At 41.9% G+C, this 19,748-nt stretch overlaps 1 protein-coding gene across 5 annotated transcripts in view; it reads left to right on the forward strand.

Moving 5' to 3' along the window:
* Positions 1–19,748, forward strand: part of ADCY10 (adenylate cyclase 10) — a 98,103-nt gene that overhangs the window by 40,552 nt on the left and 37,803 nt on the right. For all 5 annotated transcript variants that reach the window (XM_021930904.2, XM_021930898.2, XM_021930901.2 and 2 more), the window contains 6 exons: positions 3,277–3,430; positions 5,781–5,973; positions 6,946–7,032; positions 10,382–10,656; positions 12,324–12,460; positions 18,253–18,378. In XM_021930904.2, the coding sequence (XP_021786596.1) occupies positions 3,277–3,430; positions 5,781–5,973; positions 6,946–7,032; positions 10,382–10,656; positions 12,324–12,460; positions 18,253–18,378 (972 nt within the window). The remainder of the gene's footprint in view (positions 1–3,276; positions 3,431–5,780; positions 5,974–6,945; positions 7,033–10,381; positions 10,657–12,323; positions 12,461–18,252; positions 18,379–19,748) is intronic.

Raw genomic sequence — 19,748 nt, forward strand, 5'->3', positions numbered from 1 at the left:
AGGGCCCTTATTATACAAAAGATAATTCGAGATTAGACTGGAGTAGACCTAAAATGAGGCAGGGATATACCTATGAGAGAAGAGACCCAACGAAGATTGGCCTGTGGATTCTGAAGGCAGCCACTTCGAGTAGCACTTGTAATTTCCTTCTGTCAGACACAAACATCCCCAAAAGTCTTATCGTAAGTTAAATCTTGGTCTTAACTGTGTTAAGGCAATTAAGAGGAGGCTCTGTCTCACACTTTGGAGAAATATGAGGCCACAATCTTGGTGTCAGCAGAGCCTGAAGGAGGGCAACAGTTCCAGAACTGCAAAAAACACTTGGGCCAGGAGAAATGCCTCACTTTCACTGCTTTCAGGTAGTTTTCAGGGTCTTCAAGCCAATCACTTCATTTAAGTCCAGATTCCAAAACTCCGGAAGCTAGAGAGAAGGAATACCCACTCTCGCCCTCCTCTGAGGCCTTGCTTGTCATCCTAGGATATACTTATTTTAATAACTGACAGCAACAGAATCCTAACCTTCTTTCTATAAGACTGCAGACCCAACATGACAGTCACATTAGAATACATTATGTGTATATTTCTTTTTTTGTTTTTTTGAGACAGAGTCTCACTCTCTTGCCCAGGTTGGAGGCAGTGGTGTGATCTCAGCTCACTGCAACCTCTGCCTCCTGAGTTCAAGCGATTCTTCTGCCTCAGCCTCCCAAGTAGCTGGGATTACAGGTGCGCACCACCGCACCCAGCTACTTTTTGTATTTTTAGTAGAGACGGGGTTTCACCATATTGGCCAGGCTGGTCTTGAACTGATCTCGTGATCTGCACGCCTTGGCCTCCCAAAGTGCTGGGATTACAGGCGTGAGCAACTGTGTGCAGCCTATGTGTATGTTTCTCAGTCTGATCTAGTTGCCTTTTTGCCCTGATTCCACCAGTATGACAGAAAGATCAGGCCCACATACCTTTCCTTCAAGCTATAACTAAACACAGATTGTCAGAGGCTAGCAGCATGGGAAATGCCCTTCTTTTACAAGAGCTGCTATAAATGCAATTGCAACAACATGGTTGACAACAAAACTATAATAAATAAATAGTGGCTTTTTAGGGTAAAAACTGCAGACAATAGTCCCCGATATTGAGGCTTTGCTTAGACAGAAACAAGGTGCAGGCATTTCAAGTTAAGGAGACTACCTCATTTGAGAATCCGGCTAAAGATAATCCATAAGGTTCTACCTGTAGGCGTTCTGTATGAATAGAACACAGGGAGCTGGAAGAGTCAGCTAGGCAGCCTTTTTTTTTTTTTTTTTTTTTTTTTAAGCTTCCTTAGGAAACTTTTTTTTTTTTTATTTTTTTTTATTTTTTGAGGCGGAGTCTTGCTCTGTCGCCCAGGCTGTAGTGCAGTGGCGCAATCTCAGCTCACTGCAAGCTCCGCCTCCCGGGCCCATACCATTCTCCTGCCTCAGCCTCCCGAGTAGCTGGGACCACAGGTGCCCGCCACCACACCCGGCTAATTTTTTGTAGTTTTAGTAGAGACGGGGTTTCACCGTGTTAGCCAGGATGGTCTTGATCTCCTGACCTCGTGATCCGCCCGCCTCAGCCTCCTAAAGTGCTGGGATTACAGGCGTGAGCCACCGCGCCCGGCCAGGAAACTTTATTTTTTTATTTTTATTTATTTTTATTATTATACTTTAAGTTCTAGGGTACATGTGCACAACGTGCAGGTTTGTTACTTATGTATACATGTGTATATATGTGTGTGCAGCTATGCAGACTTTTAAGCCTGAGCTTCATTCAGGCCAAAGAAAAACACAAAACATCTCACAAAATTGAGGTTCAAATGCATTTTCGGAAAGGGAATATTTCACCCAAAAGAAGCAATACGGTCTGCTGAGTAGTTCTCACTAAGCCATACTCAGAAATTTATATTACCAAGCAAAGCACTTAGCTTCCTTTTATTAAATATCTACACTTGGATTAATGGTCCTTCAACAAAGACATTAGATAATACCCGGATATTTATTTGTTCTATCAATGAATAACAAAATGGGCCTCCACATTCATCTGCCCAGCAAAGAAGGAATAGTTGGTTCTCAAGGAGTCTCCACTTTTTTTGACAGAAATTGTTCACTGCTTAGAAATTACAATTCTTCCAACTCCTTCCTGTACACTCAGATTTCAAAGACTGTGAGCAGAGTTTCAGATTTCAGCCAGGGTTGTTACAGTATTTAAAAACACACAAGAAAAATAAGGGTTGTAACCCAAGGTGATTTTTATTTTTTTCTTTTCCTTTTCCAAGTTTTCCATATTTTCTACAGTAAGCATATGTTAGTTTTATAATCAGAAAAAACCTACAATTTATTTTCACTAAGAATTTAAGTTGCTCTTATGATAGAAATAATCTGTACATGATTTCTGAAGGCAAATTGAATTTTATCCCTGGTAATGCTTTTTGTAGCCCTGAATTAAGTATAATTTTCATTTACAGAGGGCAAGTTTCCTTTATCACAGAATCAGAAATAAAAACATTTTATCCATAATTGTTTAATGTAGGAAACCTAACTTTGATAAATTTATTCCTAATGCAATAGTCTACAGATTACTTCTAGTGTGTTGAAAACAAACAAACAACAACAACAACAACAACAACAAACAAGCTTTAGGGTTAGACAGCCTTGGCTTAATTCCTGGTTGTGTAATCTAAGCAAATCTCGGTTTTCTACACTATAATTAAACATTATAATGAGCGTTATAAGAATACTTTCCTTCACAGCTTCTAATCAAATAAAACTGCAAAACTACATGGTTAGCTTAAAAAGTGCATAAGGCTTGAAGAAAGTCGGTGAACAATGCCATGGAGAAATTCCAAATTGGTTTTTTTTTTTTTTTTTTTGAGATCGAGTTTTGCTTGTCGCCCAGACTGGAATGCAATGGCGCCATCCCAGCTCACTGCAACCTCCGCCTCCTGGGTTCAAGTGATTCTCCTGCCTCAGTCTCCTGAGTAGCTGGGACTACAGGCACCTGCCACCACATCTGGCTAATTTTTTTTTTTTTTTTTTTTTTTAAGTAGAGACAGGGTTTCATAATGTTGGCCAGGCTGGTCACGAACTCCTCACCTCAGATGATCCGCCCGCCTCGGCCTCCCAAAGTGCTGGGATTACAGGAGTGAGCCACCGCGCCTGGCCCAAGGATATTTTTAGAAGGAATGTTTTTATGTGCCTTTTTATATCTCTAGACTATTTTATGCTGATTGAGTTTGCTCTCTTTTAAAACTAAAAATAACAGGACGTAATAAAGAGATCAACTACTTCATGTGTATTATGAAGAAATTTTTGATGTCTAACAGCAGCCAGGTCTTAATGTATGAGGGATTACCGGGATATGGAAAAAGCCAGATACTTACGAAAATTAAGTACCTGGCCCAAGGTGAGAACCACAGGTGAGTGTCTTGGAATGATTGTTCTGTGTGAACCCATAGAATCCTGATTTATTTTGATGCTCCTCTCCTTCCTATAACTTGCCTTATGTAAATTATCCATAACCTACAATGATTGGATGCCATGACACTCGTGCTAAATAGATAACTAACAATAAACATACAGAGCTAAGAAAAAGAGAAACTGGGCTAACCCATGGATATCCTGATTTAATGCCAGGTAGGGCTTGGTTATTTAAAGTTTCCTAAGTAATCCCAATATTCAGACAATTGGCATATATGTTGAGATCAAGGCTAGATTTGGTCTGCAGAACAAACACGTAAGTTTATCCAGCTAGCTGACAGGGAATCACTAGTTCAAACCGTTTAGTCCTGAGACTGGGGATAGAGAATGAGAGGTCTTTGGATTTTTCCCTGGAAGACAGATCTAATATACTTATCTCATGTTGTTTATTTATTTTCATATAAGGAATATCATGAGGGCTATCTCTGGGACAATCCATTCTACTTTCTCATGGAAGTAGATAGTATGGTATTCAACAACAGTAGCAATGACCAGGACAATAATTACCGTGTCTCATATCCTTTCCCCAGCTAACCTAAACAGTATGAGGGGAAAATGCTTGTTAATCTTATAATATTCTTAACTATATCTCTATCCCACATTAAAGTTAGGCCTGAGAAAGGCCAGTTTTAAAATATCTTTACCATTGCTGAAGGGATAATTCACAACAGTCAGAAGACATTTGTTTATTCACGTATTCAATCATTTATTGAATTCCTACTATGTTCAGGAACTACTAAGTGCTGTATTCATTAGCCAGGGCCTCTGTAAAAAAAGTGCTACAAATGGGTGGCTTACAACAGAAATTAGTCTCATAGTTCTCAGGAGTAGGAGTTTGAGATCAAGGCATCTTTTCTTCTCTGGACCATGAGGAAGAATCTGTTTCATGCCCACCTGCTAGCTTCTGATGGTTGCTGGCAATCTTTGGTGTTTCAAAGATGGCTTGTAGAAGCATCACCCTAATCTCTGCCTTCATTTCACATGGCATTCTCCCCGTGTGTTGTTTGTGTCCAAATTTCACCTTTTTATAAGGGCATCAGTCATACTGGATTAGAGGCCCACCCTACTCCAGGATGATCTCATCTTAATTAATTGTATCTGCAACGACTCTCTTTTCAAATAAGGTCACACTTTGAGGTCCTAGAGGCTAAGAATTTAACATACGAATTTTGTGGGGACATGTGTCAACAAATGCCAAAGCCCTGAATATCAATAAAGTCTGCTCTCTGCCCTCAAGGAGCTCTCACAGAAGAGGAGGAGAGAGATAATGTGTTAGTCCGTTTTCACGCTGCTATAAAGAACTACCTGAGACTGGGCAATTTATAAAGAAAAGAGGTTTAATTGACTCACAGTTCCACATGGCTGGGGAGGCCTCAGGAAAATTAGAATCATGACAGAAGGCAAAGGGGAAGCAAAGCGTGTCTTACATGGCAGCAGGAGAGAGCGAGCAAAGGAGGAAGTGCCAAACTTTTAAACCATCAAATCTCATGAGAACTCCCTCACTATCATGAGAACAGCATGGGGGGAACCACCCTCATGATCCAATCCCTTCCCAACAGGTCTGTCTCCTGACACTCGGGGATTACAATTCGGGATGAGATTTGGGTGAGGACACAGAGCCAAACCATATCAGATAACATTAAAAGTTGAATGTAGTGAGGGCAATGATAGAGACATGCAATAGAGAATTGTGGAAGTTCAGAGAAAAAAGGCTATGTAGGCAACCTTGGGACACTGATGACAGTTTCCAGGAGGCTACACCTGAGCTGAGACTTAAGATGAACATCAAATGAGGGGCAATGAGAAGTGATAGCACTCAGGGCTGAGGAGACAGCATAAGCAAAAGCATGGAGAGGAGAAACAGCTCTGGGTGTGCAGGGAACTCTCACCTGTTTGCTGTTGTGAAGGGTAGATTGCTCGGCAGAGAGTGGCAAGAAAGGATAGAATGAGGCTCTGGAAAGTCTTGTGTGTCACATAAAGGAGGCCTCGGTTCATGCTGTTAGGCAATGGAAGCTCCCAGTCAGAGTGGCTTGCTATTGTGGTAGTATAGGGTGGCAGTAGGACTAGAAAGGAGAGAATTAGCCAGGTTAAATTAATCAGGGCTTAGGAACAGGAGAATGAGGGAGTATATATATCAGAAGCAGCAATAAAGAACAATTGCCAGATAGGTTGGAAAATCTCCATCACTATAGCTGAATATGAGAAGACAGAACTTTCCTTTAACCTTTATTATTTTCAAAAATATATATTTAAAAACTCTCTTCTGATTCTTGATTTTCTCACAAACAGGGTCATTGCCATTTCATTAACTAAGATCAGCTTCCATCAAACTTTCTATACCATCCAGATGCTCATGGTCAATGTCCTAGGCCTGGACACTTGTAAACATTATAAAGAACGACAGACCAACCTTCAAAATAAAGTCATGACACTGTTGGATGAAAAGTTCTACTGTCTTCTTAATGACATTTTCCATGTTCAGGTAACTAGCTAGTATTATACTTCTGCACGAATAACCATGGGCAGGCACAGCAACTCCTCTCTGGTGCATTGTGACTCAGCATCTCTTTGGTCTGTATTTCTGGAGTATCCAGATGCTGAGTAAATGGCTCCCAATCCTCTTTGGATGTGCATCCACATTCTTCACATATTAGAGGTGTATTGAAATACCATACTCAAAAAAATCCAAACGACCACCTGCTGACTCATTTTTTCTTACCTTTCTATCATAGCTATGCTAGCTACTCTGGGACACAAAGTCTCTCTGTTCCTACAAGTGATGCCAGTGCAGAGACTGTGCCCTGTCTTTTCCTGAATTATCTAACACAGGGGTCCCCAACCCCTGGTACTAGTCCATGGCCTGTTAGAAACCAGACCACACAGCAGGAGGTAACCAGTGGGTGAGCAAGTGAAGCTTCATCTCTATTTATAGCCACTCCCCGTTGCTCACATTATCACCTAAGCTCCTCCTCTTGTCAGATCAGCAGCAGCATTAGATTCCCATAGGAGCATGAACCCTACTGTGAACTGTGCATGCAAGCGATCTAGGCTGCATGCTCCTTATGAGAATCTAATGCCTGATGATCTGTCACTGTCTCCCGTCACCCCCATATGGGACCATCGAGTTGCTCAGGGCTCCCACTGATTCTATCTACATTACAGTAAGTTGTAGAATTATTTCATCATATATTACAGTGTAATAATAATAATAGAAGTAAAGTGCACAATAAATGCAATGCACCTGAATCATCTCAAAATCATCCCCCCTGCCCCAGTTCACGGAAAAACTGTTTTCCACAAAACTGGTCCCTGGGGCCAAAAAGGTTGACACCACTTATCTAACACATGAGGATTTTAAGACACAGAATAGTTAAGTGTTTTGCCCAAAGTCGCACAGCCAGTAGTTCCCTTTGCTGTTTTCCCACGCTTCATATTCTCATAATTCTTTGTACAGTTTCCTATTTCTCGGGAAATTTCCAGGATGAGCACCTTGAAAAAGCAAAACCAATTGGAAGTATTGTTTATGAAGATCTTGGAGCAGGTAAGAGCATCTGTGGGTCAAGAAGTTGGGGGAAGAAAACTGGGCAAATCACCACGAAGCCAGGTGGTTTGACTGCATTGGCAAGAGGCTTTTGCAGTATGTGAAGGCTTTATCCTAAAGTACTTCATTCTCCTCCATCCTTCCAAACCTCAAGTTAAAGGTCTGCTTAGAATTTAGATGCCTTGAAAAGAGTCCCTTAACATCACTCCTAGGAGTCTGGCCTCTCTCAGCCCTCCTTTTTTCATGCTTTGTTGAGATATAATGTACCAAAGTGGTTACATATGCAGACTCTGTAGTCAGACCACTGAGATTTGAACCCCCAGGCCTATCACTTGCTACCTGAGCAACCTCAAGCAGTGACTTACCCTCTCTACGTTTCTGCTTTATCATCTATCAAATGGAGGACAATAATAGTACCTAGCTCACTGAGATGTAAGTTTAAATGATTAGATTATATGTAGAAACCCTTAGAACAGTGCCTCTTTCATAAGAAACACTCAACAAGAGTTAGCTCTCTCTCTCCCAGTAATATCATGACTGTCTGCTATATATTGATCACCAAATTTATATTTCAGTCCCCACCTCTCTTATAAACACCAAAACCATATTCCTAAGAACCTTCTAGATATTCCACTTGGATGTAGTGACTCACGCTGAGTTGAGTGTCTAATGCCAAATTCATTTTTTTACTATAGTGCCCTTTCTTCCTCATCCTGACCCTGATCCTTGATTTCATTAGTAGCAAATTATGCCATTCTGCATCATTTAAAGTTATCCTTACCCTCTTTGTCACCCACATTCCCACATTTACTCACGGCCAAGTCCTACTATTTTTACCTTAGAGAGTCTCTGGAATCTCCTTGTCCTCCCTTCCTATTGCCATAGTTCCAGGCTCTTATCATCTTTTCCTGGACTATTTCCATAGATTTCCAAAAAACTCTGTGCTTCACACCTCTCTGCTTCAATTCATCCTTCATATAATTCTCAGAGTATATGCAAATCACACCAACCCATACTTTATACCCTCGAAATAAGTCCCAGTGGTAACAAGATAAAAGCCAAAAGATTTCTTTTTAACCTAGAGAAATGGTGCTCATCTTTCAATGTCACCTCTTTGGTGAGAACTTCCCCAGATCACTAGACATGACTAACTCTTCTTCCACCAGGCTTCTGTAAGGCTTTGAACACATTTCTAGTTATACTATACACTCTATACTATTACGGTATATTGCCATTCATTGCTTATATATCTGTTTCTCTCTCCCTCAGGAGATCGTAAGCCTCTTTTTTTTTTTTTGTGACATAGTCTTGCTCTGTCACCCAGGCTGGAGTGCAATGGTGCGGTCTCAGCTCACTGCAGCCTCCGCCTCTGAGGTTCAAGCGATTCTCCTGCCTCAGCCTCCCGACTAGCTGGGACTACAGGCACACACCACCACACCCAGCTAATTTTTGTATTTTTAGTAGAAATGGGGTTTCAGTATGTTGGCCAGGCTGTTCTCAAACTCCTGACCTCGTGATCCCCACCTCAGCCTCCCAAAGTGCTGGGATTACATGCGTAAGCCACCACACCCAGCCTGTGAGCTTCTTAAGAACAGAGTCTCTTAACATTTCTGTATCACTATTGATGAGCAATGTGCCTCATAATTGTACATAATAAATGATCGATATAAGTTTATGGCATTATATCATATTTATAATACAGCTTTCTTCTTCTCCACTTCAGGTCATAGGCAAGACAATATCAGTAGTTTCTAAGTATCAGGCTTTAGACTGTTTGCATCACAAGTATTTACAAGAAGCTCCTTTAAAAATATGGATTTGTGAGTTCTAACTCTAAAGATTGAAAAACTAGGATGTGGATTGGGCCTCGGAATCTATTTAGTTGTTTACTTTTGTTGTGAAACTTTTCAGTTGGTACTGAAGCAGAATCTTGTTTGGAAACTGCTACCAAAGCTGTGTTTGATTGTGTACTGACAAGTCTTTGGACCATTAACTATCTGTGTGACCCTGGGCAAGTTACTTAACCTCTCTGTGCCCAAATTTTCTCAGTAAATAGAGTCAATAGTACCACTGTATATGGATGTTGTGAGGATTAAATGAGTTAATTATGTAAAGAGTATCCTACAGTACTTGGAACATAGTAAGTACCATGTAAGTGTTGACTTTTTTTTCACATTAGAGAGAACCCAATTCCCATTTTAAATTGGAAGAAACCAGGCCAATGTTTCATTATTGAATTTATGCTTTTTTGTTCCTGCTTTGTTCTCTTCAATTTATGAATAATTCATTACCAAGGCTATCCTAAGGTTAAAACTTACATTTCTATCTCCCCATCTTTTTAAAGATACCAGTCAAAATCAAAACAATGTAGTACTTACCTCCTCATTAAACTGTTCTCAGGGCTAGGCAAAGGGCTAAGTATTTGGTGACAGAATGGGGCTGTAGGAGTAGACTTATGTATATGTGAACAAGGCAGGTTGTAACACTTTGTAATGACTGTCAAGCACAAAGAGAAAGAATGGGTTAACTCAGTCTCTTCTCAGAGGGAAACAAAAAGCAGCCATTAGCAGTCTGGAGCAGTGAGAATTGGGGAGTGGGTTTTCTCCATTGTGACACCTTACACAGTGGTGGGGCAGAGCCTGTTACATAAGTGGTTGACACTAAAACGTAGGCTCCATATTTTGTTTGAGACTGTATTCCCAGTACCTAGAACAGCACCTGACCCTCATAGACGCACAATAAATGCTTAATGAGTGAATAAATAATTCAGATTACTTAGGGAAGGGTAGTCTATGTGAGAAAAGGGACACATGATCTGTTTTTTAAGTGTAACACATACCACATTTCAAACTAGAATAGCATCAGCTGCCAGCAGGGCGAGGACTAGTTTTGTTTAACACCTAGCCCAGGGGGTGCTCAGTAAGCATGTGCTGAATATACATTGGTTGAATAAATGTCAAGTAGATTTCCCCAGGAGAATTTTATTGTTCAATAGATTAAAATGACTCATATTTAACAAACCAGTTATTTTTATGTAATGGGCACTTCAGGTGGCTTTTGTGGGTACCCCTAAAACTCCATCTATCCTCCAAATTTGCACTATCTTTACACAAGGTTTGACGAAGAGTCCATTCCAGCCAGCTCTGTCCAAATAGCCACAAATTCTAAGTTAATGGAACAAAAAATAATACAAAGTTACTGGAAAGAAAAACTTGAACTTAGTTCTTTCGCTGCATCATAAGCAAACCCGGAAACTCAATGGATACATACGCATACCCATACGTATGTAAAAAAAACCTGACATCCTATAGTGTTTCTCTTTCTCTTTCTCTTTCTGTATCTTTTCCAGACAGTGAAAGAGGAATGGATTGTTTTTATCATTCATGAGGCCCAGTTTGTGGATTCGACCTCCTGGAGATTTATGGAGAAGCTTATCCGGACTCTTCCTATCTTCATCATTATGTCCCTGTGTCCCTTCATTGACATTCCCTGTGCAGCTGCCAGTGCCATAATGAAGAACAGGAACACCACCTACATCACCGTTGGTGCAGTACAGCCTAACGACATCACCAACAAGATCTGTCTTGACCTCAATGTGAGCTGCATCCCCAAAGAACTGGACTTGTAAGTAACCTCTTTCTATTCTGAACTCTTGACATCTGCATTCATTCCCTCGGTCCAGACTTCATCAGATCTCTTAGTATGTGTTTTGATGTGCCTATTTCAGTATCTTTCCTGGCCCCACCTTTAAAAATTTTTTCTTTTCTTTTTTTTGTTTCCTTTTGAGACAGGGCCTCACTCTGTCACCCAGGCTGGAGTGTAGTGGTGCCATCATGGGTCACTGCAGCCTTGACCTCCTGGGCTCAAGCCATCCTCTTGCCTCAGCTTTCTGAGTAGCCAGAACTACAGGTGTGTACCCCTGGTAAATTTTTTATTTCTGTAGAGATGGGGTCTCACAGTGTTGCCCAGGCTGATCTTGAACTCCTGGGCTCAAGCAATCCTCCCATCTCAGCTTCCCAAAATACTGGGATTACAGGCGTGAGCCACTGTGCTTGGTCTGGTCCACCTTTTGAAGGGGCCATTCATGATGCTTGGTAGGATGGATGTTGCTCACCTTTTCCATGTTGTCTCCCTGTTACACCTTCTCCAACTTTGCTTAGTGAAAGGCTCTGTTTCCCTTTCATCATGGGGGCTATGGGTATACTTACATTAACTTGCAGTGAAGAAGAGCATTGTTATGGGCAAGTGACAGGAAAGGCAAACTGGTAAGCGTTAAAGACTATGACCTGCAACTAAGCAAGGTCTTACCTGGCTGGCAATGGTGTGGTCTGGTATTGGTGTTCTCTGTCTATGGCAGATGCGGAAAGCTGACTCACTGGTGAGTGCTCTCTGAGCTTTTCAGTGGTTCCTCTCCTGGGTTTCCTTTGGGTTTTTTTGTTTGTTTGTTTTTTGTTTTTGTTTGTTTTTTAGACCTAGTTTCACTCTTGTTGCCCAGGCTGGAGTGCAATGGCACAATCTCGGCTCACCGCAACCTCCACCTCCCAAGTTCAAGCAATTCTCCTGCCTCAGCCTCTTGAGTAGCTGGGATTGCAGGCATGCCCCACTACGCCCAGCTAATTTTGTATTTTTAGTAGAGATGAGGTTTATCCACATTGATCAGGCTGGTCTTGAACTCCCGCCCTCAGGTGATCCGCCCTCCTCGGCCTCCCAAAGTGCTGGGATTACAGGCGTGAGCCACCAAGCCCGGCTCTCCTGGGGTCCTGACAGCAGTCACCTTAACAACATAGACAATGTTTCTTCTTTAGCTGGCTGTTTACAGCCCATCTTAGTATCTGCAGTGAGGTTGCCGTGCTTCTGGAAGAAAGATGTCTTGAACAAAGGCTCGTTTAAGATCACTCCAGGCACCAATTTGGCCCTCACTCTCTCTCTCTCTCTCTCTCTCTCCCCCTTTCTCTCTGTTTAAATTGTATAGAACATGTTTATCTTTCCAAAGCCAAAAAGATACATCCTTAGTCTTGCTTCCCTCCCTTATCCTATAGGTAACCATTTTGATTAGTTTTTGGTTTATCCTTCCAATGTCTGTTTTAAAAACTATAAATAAAGCGTGTGCACACTTATTGTATACACACAAAAGTGAAATAAAAAAACAAAGCAATGCCTCAACATTGAAAACAAACAAACAAATGAAGAATGACAAGAAATTATTTTCAAGTGAGTGAGAAGACTTAAATGTTTTTCCTTCCTAAAAGATGTATCTTCAATGTAAACAGATTGCCTTGTTTTCACTACAGGTACCTGGTGGAGGGAAGCTGTGGGATTCCATTTTACTGTGAAGAATTGCTTAAAAACTTGGAACATCACAAGGTACTCGTTTTCCAACAAACGGAGTCTGAGGAAAAGACAAATAGGACCTGGAATAACCTGTTCAGTAAGTCCTGCAGTGATGGTTCTTTCTTACTCTGTTTTGCCTAACTTAAGTTTTCATTCAGAGAAGGTAGCAAAAATGGGCTATTCCACAGGCTGCTTCCTGTAGAGTCAGAGGGTTCTGGGGAGCCAGGAATTATTGGATCTGATATTCCAGATTGTAAGAGAACTTAACATTGCCTGGGACTCACTGGACTTGGCTAAAGATTGTATAACCATGGCTGGGCGCGGCAGCTCACGCCTAAATCTCAGCACTTTCGGAGCCCGAGGCGGGCAGATCACTTGAGGTCAGGAGTTCAAGACCAGCCTGGCCAACATGGTGAAACCCCATCTGTACTAAAAATACAAAAATTAGCCAGGTGTGGTGGTGGGCGCCTGTAATCTCAGCTACTCAGGAGGCTGAGGCAGGAGAATCTCTTGAGCCTGGGAGGTGGAGGTTGCAGTGAGCTGAGATTGCACCACTGCACTCCAGCCTGGGCAACAGAGTGAGACTCTGTCCCAAAAAAAAAAAAAAAAGTAACTATAGTAGAAATGAAAGGACACTGACAAATCTTAAGGCCCAGAACTGAAGGGCCACTTTGATGTTATTTTCAAAAAGCTTTTCCTTTTTTGCCAGAGGTAAAATTTCTAGTATGAAGTGAGTTATCAACAAAGATCCCGTGCTACACAGATATACACGGGGATGAAATGTGAAGTGATGGCATGAAGGAGGCCAGTTGGAATTTTTAGGAAAATAATTTTATTGCAGGGAGAAGGGTGGGGGCCAGAGAATACAAGTTGGAAAGTAGAGAATTAAGGCTAGATAGAACAGGCTTTAAGTGGGACTTTTTTTCTTTGCACTCCCTTGGTGTTTCTGAGTTGCTAGATTCTTCAGCTCTAAGTCTCGGACATGTGAGGCAAAAAGAAAGCCCTGCCATGGGACCCACTGCCACGTTTTTCCTTGGATCCTAAGGTCCCTAGCTGGTCTGACTTCTCTCCACCTTCAGTGTCATCTTCTGTTTGTTTTACACATAATGTCTAGGGGTTTTAATTATATTCAGCAGGAGGAATAGGGAAAAGCATACCAACTCTCTCTTCCTAGAATCGGAAGCCTCTTCATTTTAAGTGATAAGATGATTTAACAGCGATAAGCACAACGTGTATTAATATTACTAAACCTAGAGGGTCAAAACTTATTCCTCTGCGACTGAATTTAAAGACAAGAATATAGATGTGAGATCAGTGTCATGTCGAGGTGAATATGGTGCAGTAAAGGACTTATGGTGCTGCTGTCTCTATGTAGCAGGATAGAAAATCACCACCTAAAGGTGACAACGAGGGACATTTCACAAAAAAGATTCCTCTTGCTTCCTAAAAACCCCTGCCTCCTGGGTGAATGAATGATGCTCAGATGTCCCTATCCATGTTTCAGTCTGTGCTGCATCTGTTGCCTCTCACTTCTTGTTCAATAGTATGACTACAGGACCATGTGGCCCCCGAGGGCACATCTGTAGGAGAAATGAGACAGATGGTTGTCTGAGAGAACAGGGCAAAGTTCCATCTTTTTTTTTTTAAGGAGCAAGAAACATAAGCTTGCTTTTTAAGGAAAGATCAATTTTTTTTTTTTTTTCTGGATGATTGTGATGCAAAAATAGAGAAGATTTTCTCTGGCCAAATTAGTTTTAAAGATGATAATGGATCATTATATCAATAATGACTGCTATGATCATTATTTTAGACTAAATAATTCCATTATAATGATATTAAGATGTCAATGGATTAAAGGAAAGTGATATATAAATATAAATACTGCGGAGTAAATATTATTTCTGAATTTTATACATTTGTTTACTTTGTTTATTTGTTCAATAAATATTTATGTAGTATCTGTTATGAGCTTTTTTTTTTTTGAGACAGAGTCTCACTCTGTTGTCCAGGTTGGAGTGCGGTGGAGCGATCTCAGCTCACTGCAATCTCCGACTCCTGGACTCAAGCAATTCTCCTGTCTCAGCCTCCCGAGTAGCTGGGATTACAGGCATGCGCCACTACTGCCCAGCTAATTTTCGTATTTTCAATAGAGACAGAGTTTTGCCACGTTGGCCAGGCTGGTCTTGAACTCCTGACCTCAAATGATCCACCTGCCTCAGCCTCCCAAAGTGCTGGGATTACAGGTGTGAGCCACTGTGCCTGGCCCTGTTATGAGCTTTTTAAAACATAATCAGGTGTCTTCTGTATTTAAAACCCTTTAGTGTCTTTTGTGTCTTAATTTTTAAAAATTGAAATTAAGGAGAGATTCTGGTTACACAATGTTGTGAATGCACTACAGGCCGCTGAATTGTATACTTTAAAATAATTAATTGCATGTTAGCTGAATTTCAGTTCAATTAAAAAAATAAATATGATACATAATCCTGGACTGGATCCTATACTGGAAGAAAAGAGAATGTTAAAGGATATTTTTTGGTCAATTCACAAAATTGGGATACGGACAGTAGACTAAAGTATTGTATCAATGTTAAATTTCTTTTTTTTTTTTTTTGAGACACTCTGTCGCCCAGACCGGAGTGCAGTGGCACGATCTTGGCTCACTGCAGCCTCCGCCTCCTGGGTTCAAACAATTCTCTGTCTCAGCCTCCTGAATATCTGGGATTACAGGCAACTGCCACCACACCTGGCTAATTTTTTTTTTTGCATTTTTGGTAGAGACCGGGTTTCACCACCTTGGCCAGGCTGGTCTTGAACTCCTGAACTTGTGATCCACCCGCCTCGGCCTCCCAAAGTGCTGGGATTACAGGCGTGAGCCACTGAGCCTGACCAATGTTAAGTTTCTTGAAGGTGATAACTATACTCTAGTTATATAAGAGAGTGTTGGCCAGGTGCAGTGGCCCACACCTGTAATCCCAGTTCTTTGGGAGCCTGAGGGGGCCAGATCGCTTGAGCCCAGGAGTTTGAGACCTTCCTGGACAACATGACAAAAACCCATCTCTACTAAAAATACAAAAATTAGCAGGGTGTGGTGTTGCACGCCTGTAGTCCCAGCTACCTGGGAGGCTGAGGTGGGAGGATTGCTTGAGCCAGGGAGGTTGAGGCTGCAGCAAGCTATGATCACGCCTCTCCACTCCAGTCTGGGCAATAGGAGTGAGACCCTGTCTCAAAAAAACAAAACAAACAAAGAGTGTCAATATTTGTAGAAAATACAGAGTTAAGTATTTGGGAGTATAGGGTGTGATGTGTGTGACTTATATTCAAATGCTTCAGAAAAATACGTACACCTAGAAGGAACCTAGGATATAGTAAATGGGGCAAAGGCTGACAACAGGCGAACCTGAGTAAAGAGTACATTCTGTGTATCACCCTTTTATTTATGTCACACAATTGAATTACATTATGAGATTATCCTATTAATGTATTTATCTATTGTTTAATGTTTGTCTCCCATTAGAATGTGAGCTTCATGAGCCAGGGAGTCTTGTGCTCTCCTGAATCCCCAATCCTAGGAAAATTCCTAGCACCTAGAGGCAATCAGTTAATACTGGCTGAGTGATGGAAAAAATGGTTGTCTCAGTGCGAGGTCCTGAAAGGGGAAATAAGCATAAAAGAGCAGGGACCACATCATACCCTGGAGCCCCACTCTCCTACTCCCAATACATACACATACCCACACACACACACACACACACGGCCCCCTTTTTGGTATGCTATCCTCTCTTGGCTTCCCTGACCCCACACTCCTCCTGTTCCCCTCTCTGACTAGTCATCAGATGCTTCTTGGCTCTCTCCCTGGGTCTACTCCTCTTGGGACATTCTTCAAGTTCTATCCTTAACCCTCTCCTTTTGCTAGCTTGCCAGAATTAGAAACAACTCTTTCCCCAGTTGTTTTCATTTGCTCATCTATTTCTCAGCCTTCGTGTGTGTGTCGAACCCTAACCTCACCCTTAGTTCCACACCCATATTTCCAATTGCCCACTGAACTATTCCACAGATTCCCTTAAACTTAATAAATCTAAAACTTCATGCATTATCCTCCCTCCTCAACCACCCCTCCTTCTGTACTCCATGTCTCTGTCACTTCTATCACTGTCTTGCTTAGGCCCCATTTCCTCCATGTCTTTAGTATTTGCTTTCTCCTTGCTGAACCACTTACCTGGTTCTATGCATCCTCACTTCTTGACATTCCATTATTATAACTCCTTACATAGTCTTCCCTGTCCTGGTCTTGCACCTTTTCCATATGCTGCTTCCAGTGCTACCTCCCTAAATATGACTGGTTGGATTACTAATATCTCCTCTTCAGAAATCTGTGATCTTTCCCTCTTGTCTATAAAGTCCAGTCTTCATATTATGGTGTTTAATGCCCTCCATGCTGTGCTCCCAAACTAGCTCTCTGAACACGTCTCCACGTCCCCCACATAGCACTTTAGCATTCCAGCCCCTGCACTTTAGCCACGCTGGGCCACTCCATTCCCCTAACTCACTAAGTACTCTGAGGTTCCCATGCCTTTGCATTGGCCTCTCCTCCACTTTCTGCTTAGAATATCTCTTCATCCTTCAAGGATCAAAGTACTTCCTCCTCTATCAAGCCTTTCTGAATCCACCAAGTCTGATTTAATTGTTATTTTCTGTTCCCACAACATGCTACTCTTTGCTCTTTAGCTCTTAAGTCACTCATCCTGGTGTTATAATTGGTTACTTATATATCTGTCTCCATAGATTTCTAAGCCCCTTGAGGGCCGGAAGCATGTGTTATTCACGTTTATAGCCTTCACTGGATATGATGCACAGAAAGTCCTTAATAAATATGTCCTGCATTGATGTGAACTCTGGTGCTTACTGTTTGTGTCCAGTCACACGGCACTCATGTACTGCCTGGCAGTCCAGCTCTTTGCGTACATGACTTAGAGCTCTAGGAAATAAGGAACTTGGTTGCGTTCACCTTCCTATTTCCACCTCACCTAGCATAGTCTTGCAGCTATCAAGGACTGCATGAATGGCTCAAGGGACAGAAAAATAATGCATTTTGGAGTACTAGGAAACCAAATTACTAGGCACATTTACTATTCAAACTTCACCAATTAAAATATCTCTTTCTGATGTAGCCATGTCCTAATTAGAGTACAGTGCCTCACAGAATGTGTTTGTATCTGAGTGTGGGTATGTAAATGTATACATACAAATACATGTTTCTGTATACTGTAATACATTCTGATAATCTGACTGTGAATCAAATGTTTGTAAAGCCTTATATCCTATGGAAGACATCAATAGTGCCAGTTCCTTTGGTTGGGCAGGGTTGACAGAGGGAGACAAAACATTTTTGAGTACATCTAGATTTTCATTAATCAGTTTTACTTAGAACAAGGTTTCCAGCAGCCTCGTGCAGTGTGGCTCATACCTGTAATCCCAGTACTTTGGGAGGCCGAGGCAGGCGGATCACTTGAGGTCAGGAGTTTGAGACCAGCCTGGCCAACATGGTGAAACCCCATGTCTACAAAAATTAGCCAGGCATGGTGGTGGGCGGCTGTAATCCCAGCTACTTGGGAGGCTGAGGCAGGAGAACCTCTTGAACCTGGGAGGCAGAGGTTGCAGTGAGCCAAGATCGCGCCACTGCACTCCAGCCTGGGCGACAGTGAGAGACCCTGTCTCAAAAAAACAAAAAACAAAACAAAACCAAAAAAAGGTTTCCAGAATATTTGGTGAGCCAATATACATCTCTGCACACTCTCCCTCACATGAAATCCATCTCAAAGTTCATTGGAAAATCAGACCTTATAAGACAGACTAATGACTCAACTTTTCTTCCCTTTTATACCCCTGTAGAGTATTTCATTAAGCCAATAGAGAGGTTAAACATGGTTACTCTCCAAAGTGATGAGGAAAGTGAAGTCTGTCACCTCGCAAGTGGTGTCAGACTGAAAAACCTGTCACCTCCAACATCATTAAAAGGTAAGAAAATCTGACCAGGCGCGGTGGCTCACGCCTGTAATCCCAGGACTTTGGGAGGCTGAGGCAGGCAGATCACAAGGTCAGGAGTTCGAGACCAGCCTGGCCAACATGGTGAAACCCCGTCTCTACTAAAAATACAAACAAATTAGCCAGGCACACGCCTATAATCCCAGCTACTTGGGAAGCTGAGGCAGGAGAACTGCTTGACCCCGGGAGGCGGAGGTTGCAGTGAGCCACTGCACTCCAGCCTGGGTGACAGAGTGAGACTCCATCTCAAAAGAAAAAGAAAAGAAAAGAAAAGACAGAAAAGAAAATCTGACCTGGTATTTATTTTCTAGTCCCTAAACTTCACTTTGGTTTTCTCTAGGATGTCTGTTTTTAAAACGAAAAAGAAAAACAGCAACACAGGTTGTTTGTGTGTTTGTTCTGTACTGCCTGAAGCAGGGAGAAGGCTCCAGGGTAGGCCTGGCTTTTTTCCTAATTAAGAGCCATCTTTCCACCTGTGTATATTCTGGAATCTGCATAAAAGAATGAAATATTGTACATTTTCAATTAAACAGAAACCAAATAATGAGGGAGGAAATCTAATACTGAGATACTTCCTGCCATCCACTTTTATGAGAAATAAATGACAAACAAGAGTTTATATGAAAGACATATTATTGGCCAGGTGCGGTGGCTCACTCCTGTAATCCCAGCACTTTGAGAGGCTGAGGCGGGCGGATCACTTGAGGTCGGGAGTTCGAGAGACCAGCCTGACCAACATGAAGAAACCCCGTCTCTACTAAAAATACAAAAAAAAATTAGCCTGGCATGGTGGCGCATGCATGTAATCCCAGCTACTTGGGAGGCTGAGGCAGGAGAATTGCTTGAACCAGGGAGGCGGAGGTTGCAGTGAGCCGAGATCGCGCCATTGCACTCCAGCTTGGGCAACAAGAGCGAGATGGAAAAAAAAAAAAAAAGACTTGCTTAGTTTCTACTGTGTTTTTTGGGCAAGTTGAGAAGTTCTAATTTTGTCCCTAACAGAAGGACATCCTGGTCAAAATGTCCAGAAAGCCATGTGAGCTACGATATTCAAGCTTAGATGAAACGTTGGGATAGGAGCTGTGAACTTTCTGACAATTGGTCATGACAGGGAGATGATAATGTATGTCATGAAAAGACATAAATTTCCAGGGCAGATTGAGAGAAAAATTTCCAGCAGAAAGGGGAGCCAGAGAAGAAGATACAGAAGGACCAGCTGAGGAAGTCAACTGGCAGGGCCTGCTCCTTCTGACAATAGTGATTACAATGTCCTCTCCTCTCCTCACACACGCTTGTCAAACTTTAGCACAAAATCAGAACACCATGAAATCGATCTTAATTTTGTC

Source organism: Papio anubis, chromosome 1 (assembly GCF_008728515.1).
Source record: "Papio anubis isolate 15944 chromosome 1, Panubis1.0, whole genome shotgun sequence".
Taxonomy (NCBI): domain Eukaryota; kingdom Metazoa; phylum Chordata; class Mammalia; order Primates; family Cercopithecidae; genus Papio; species Papio anubis.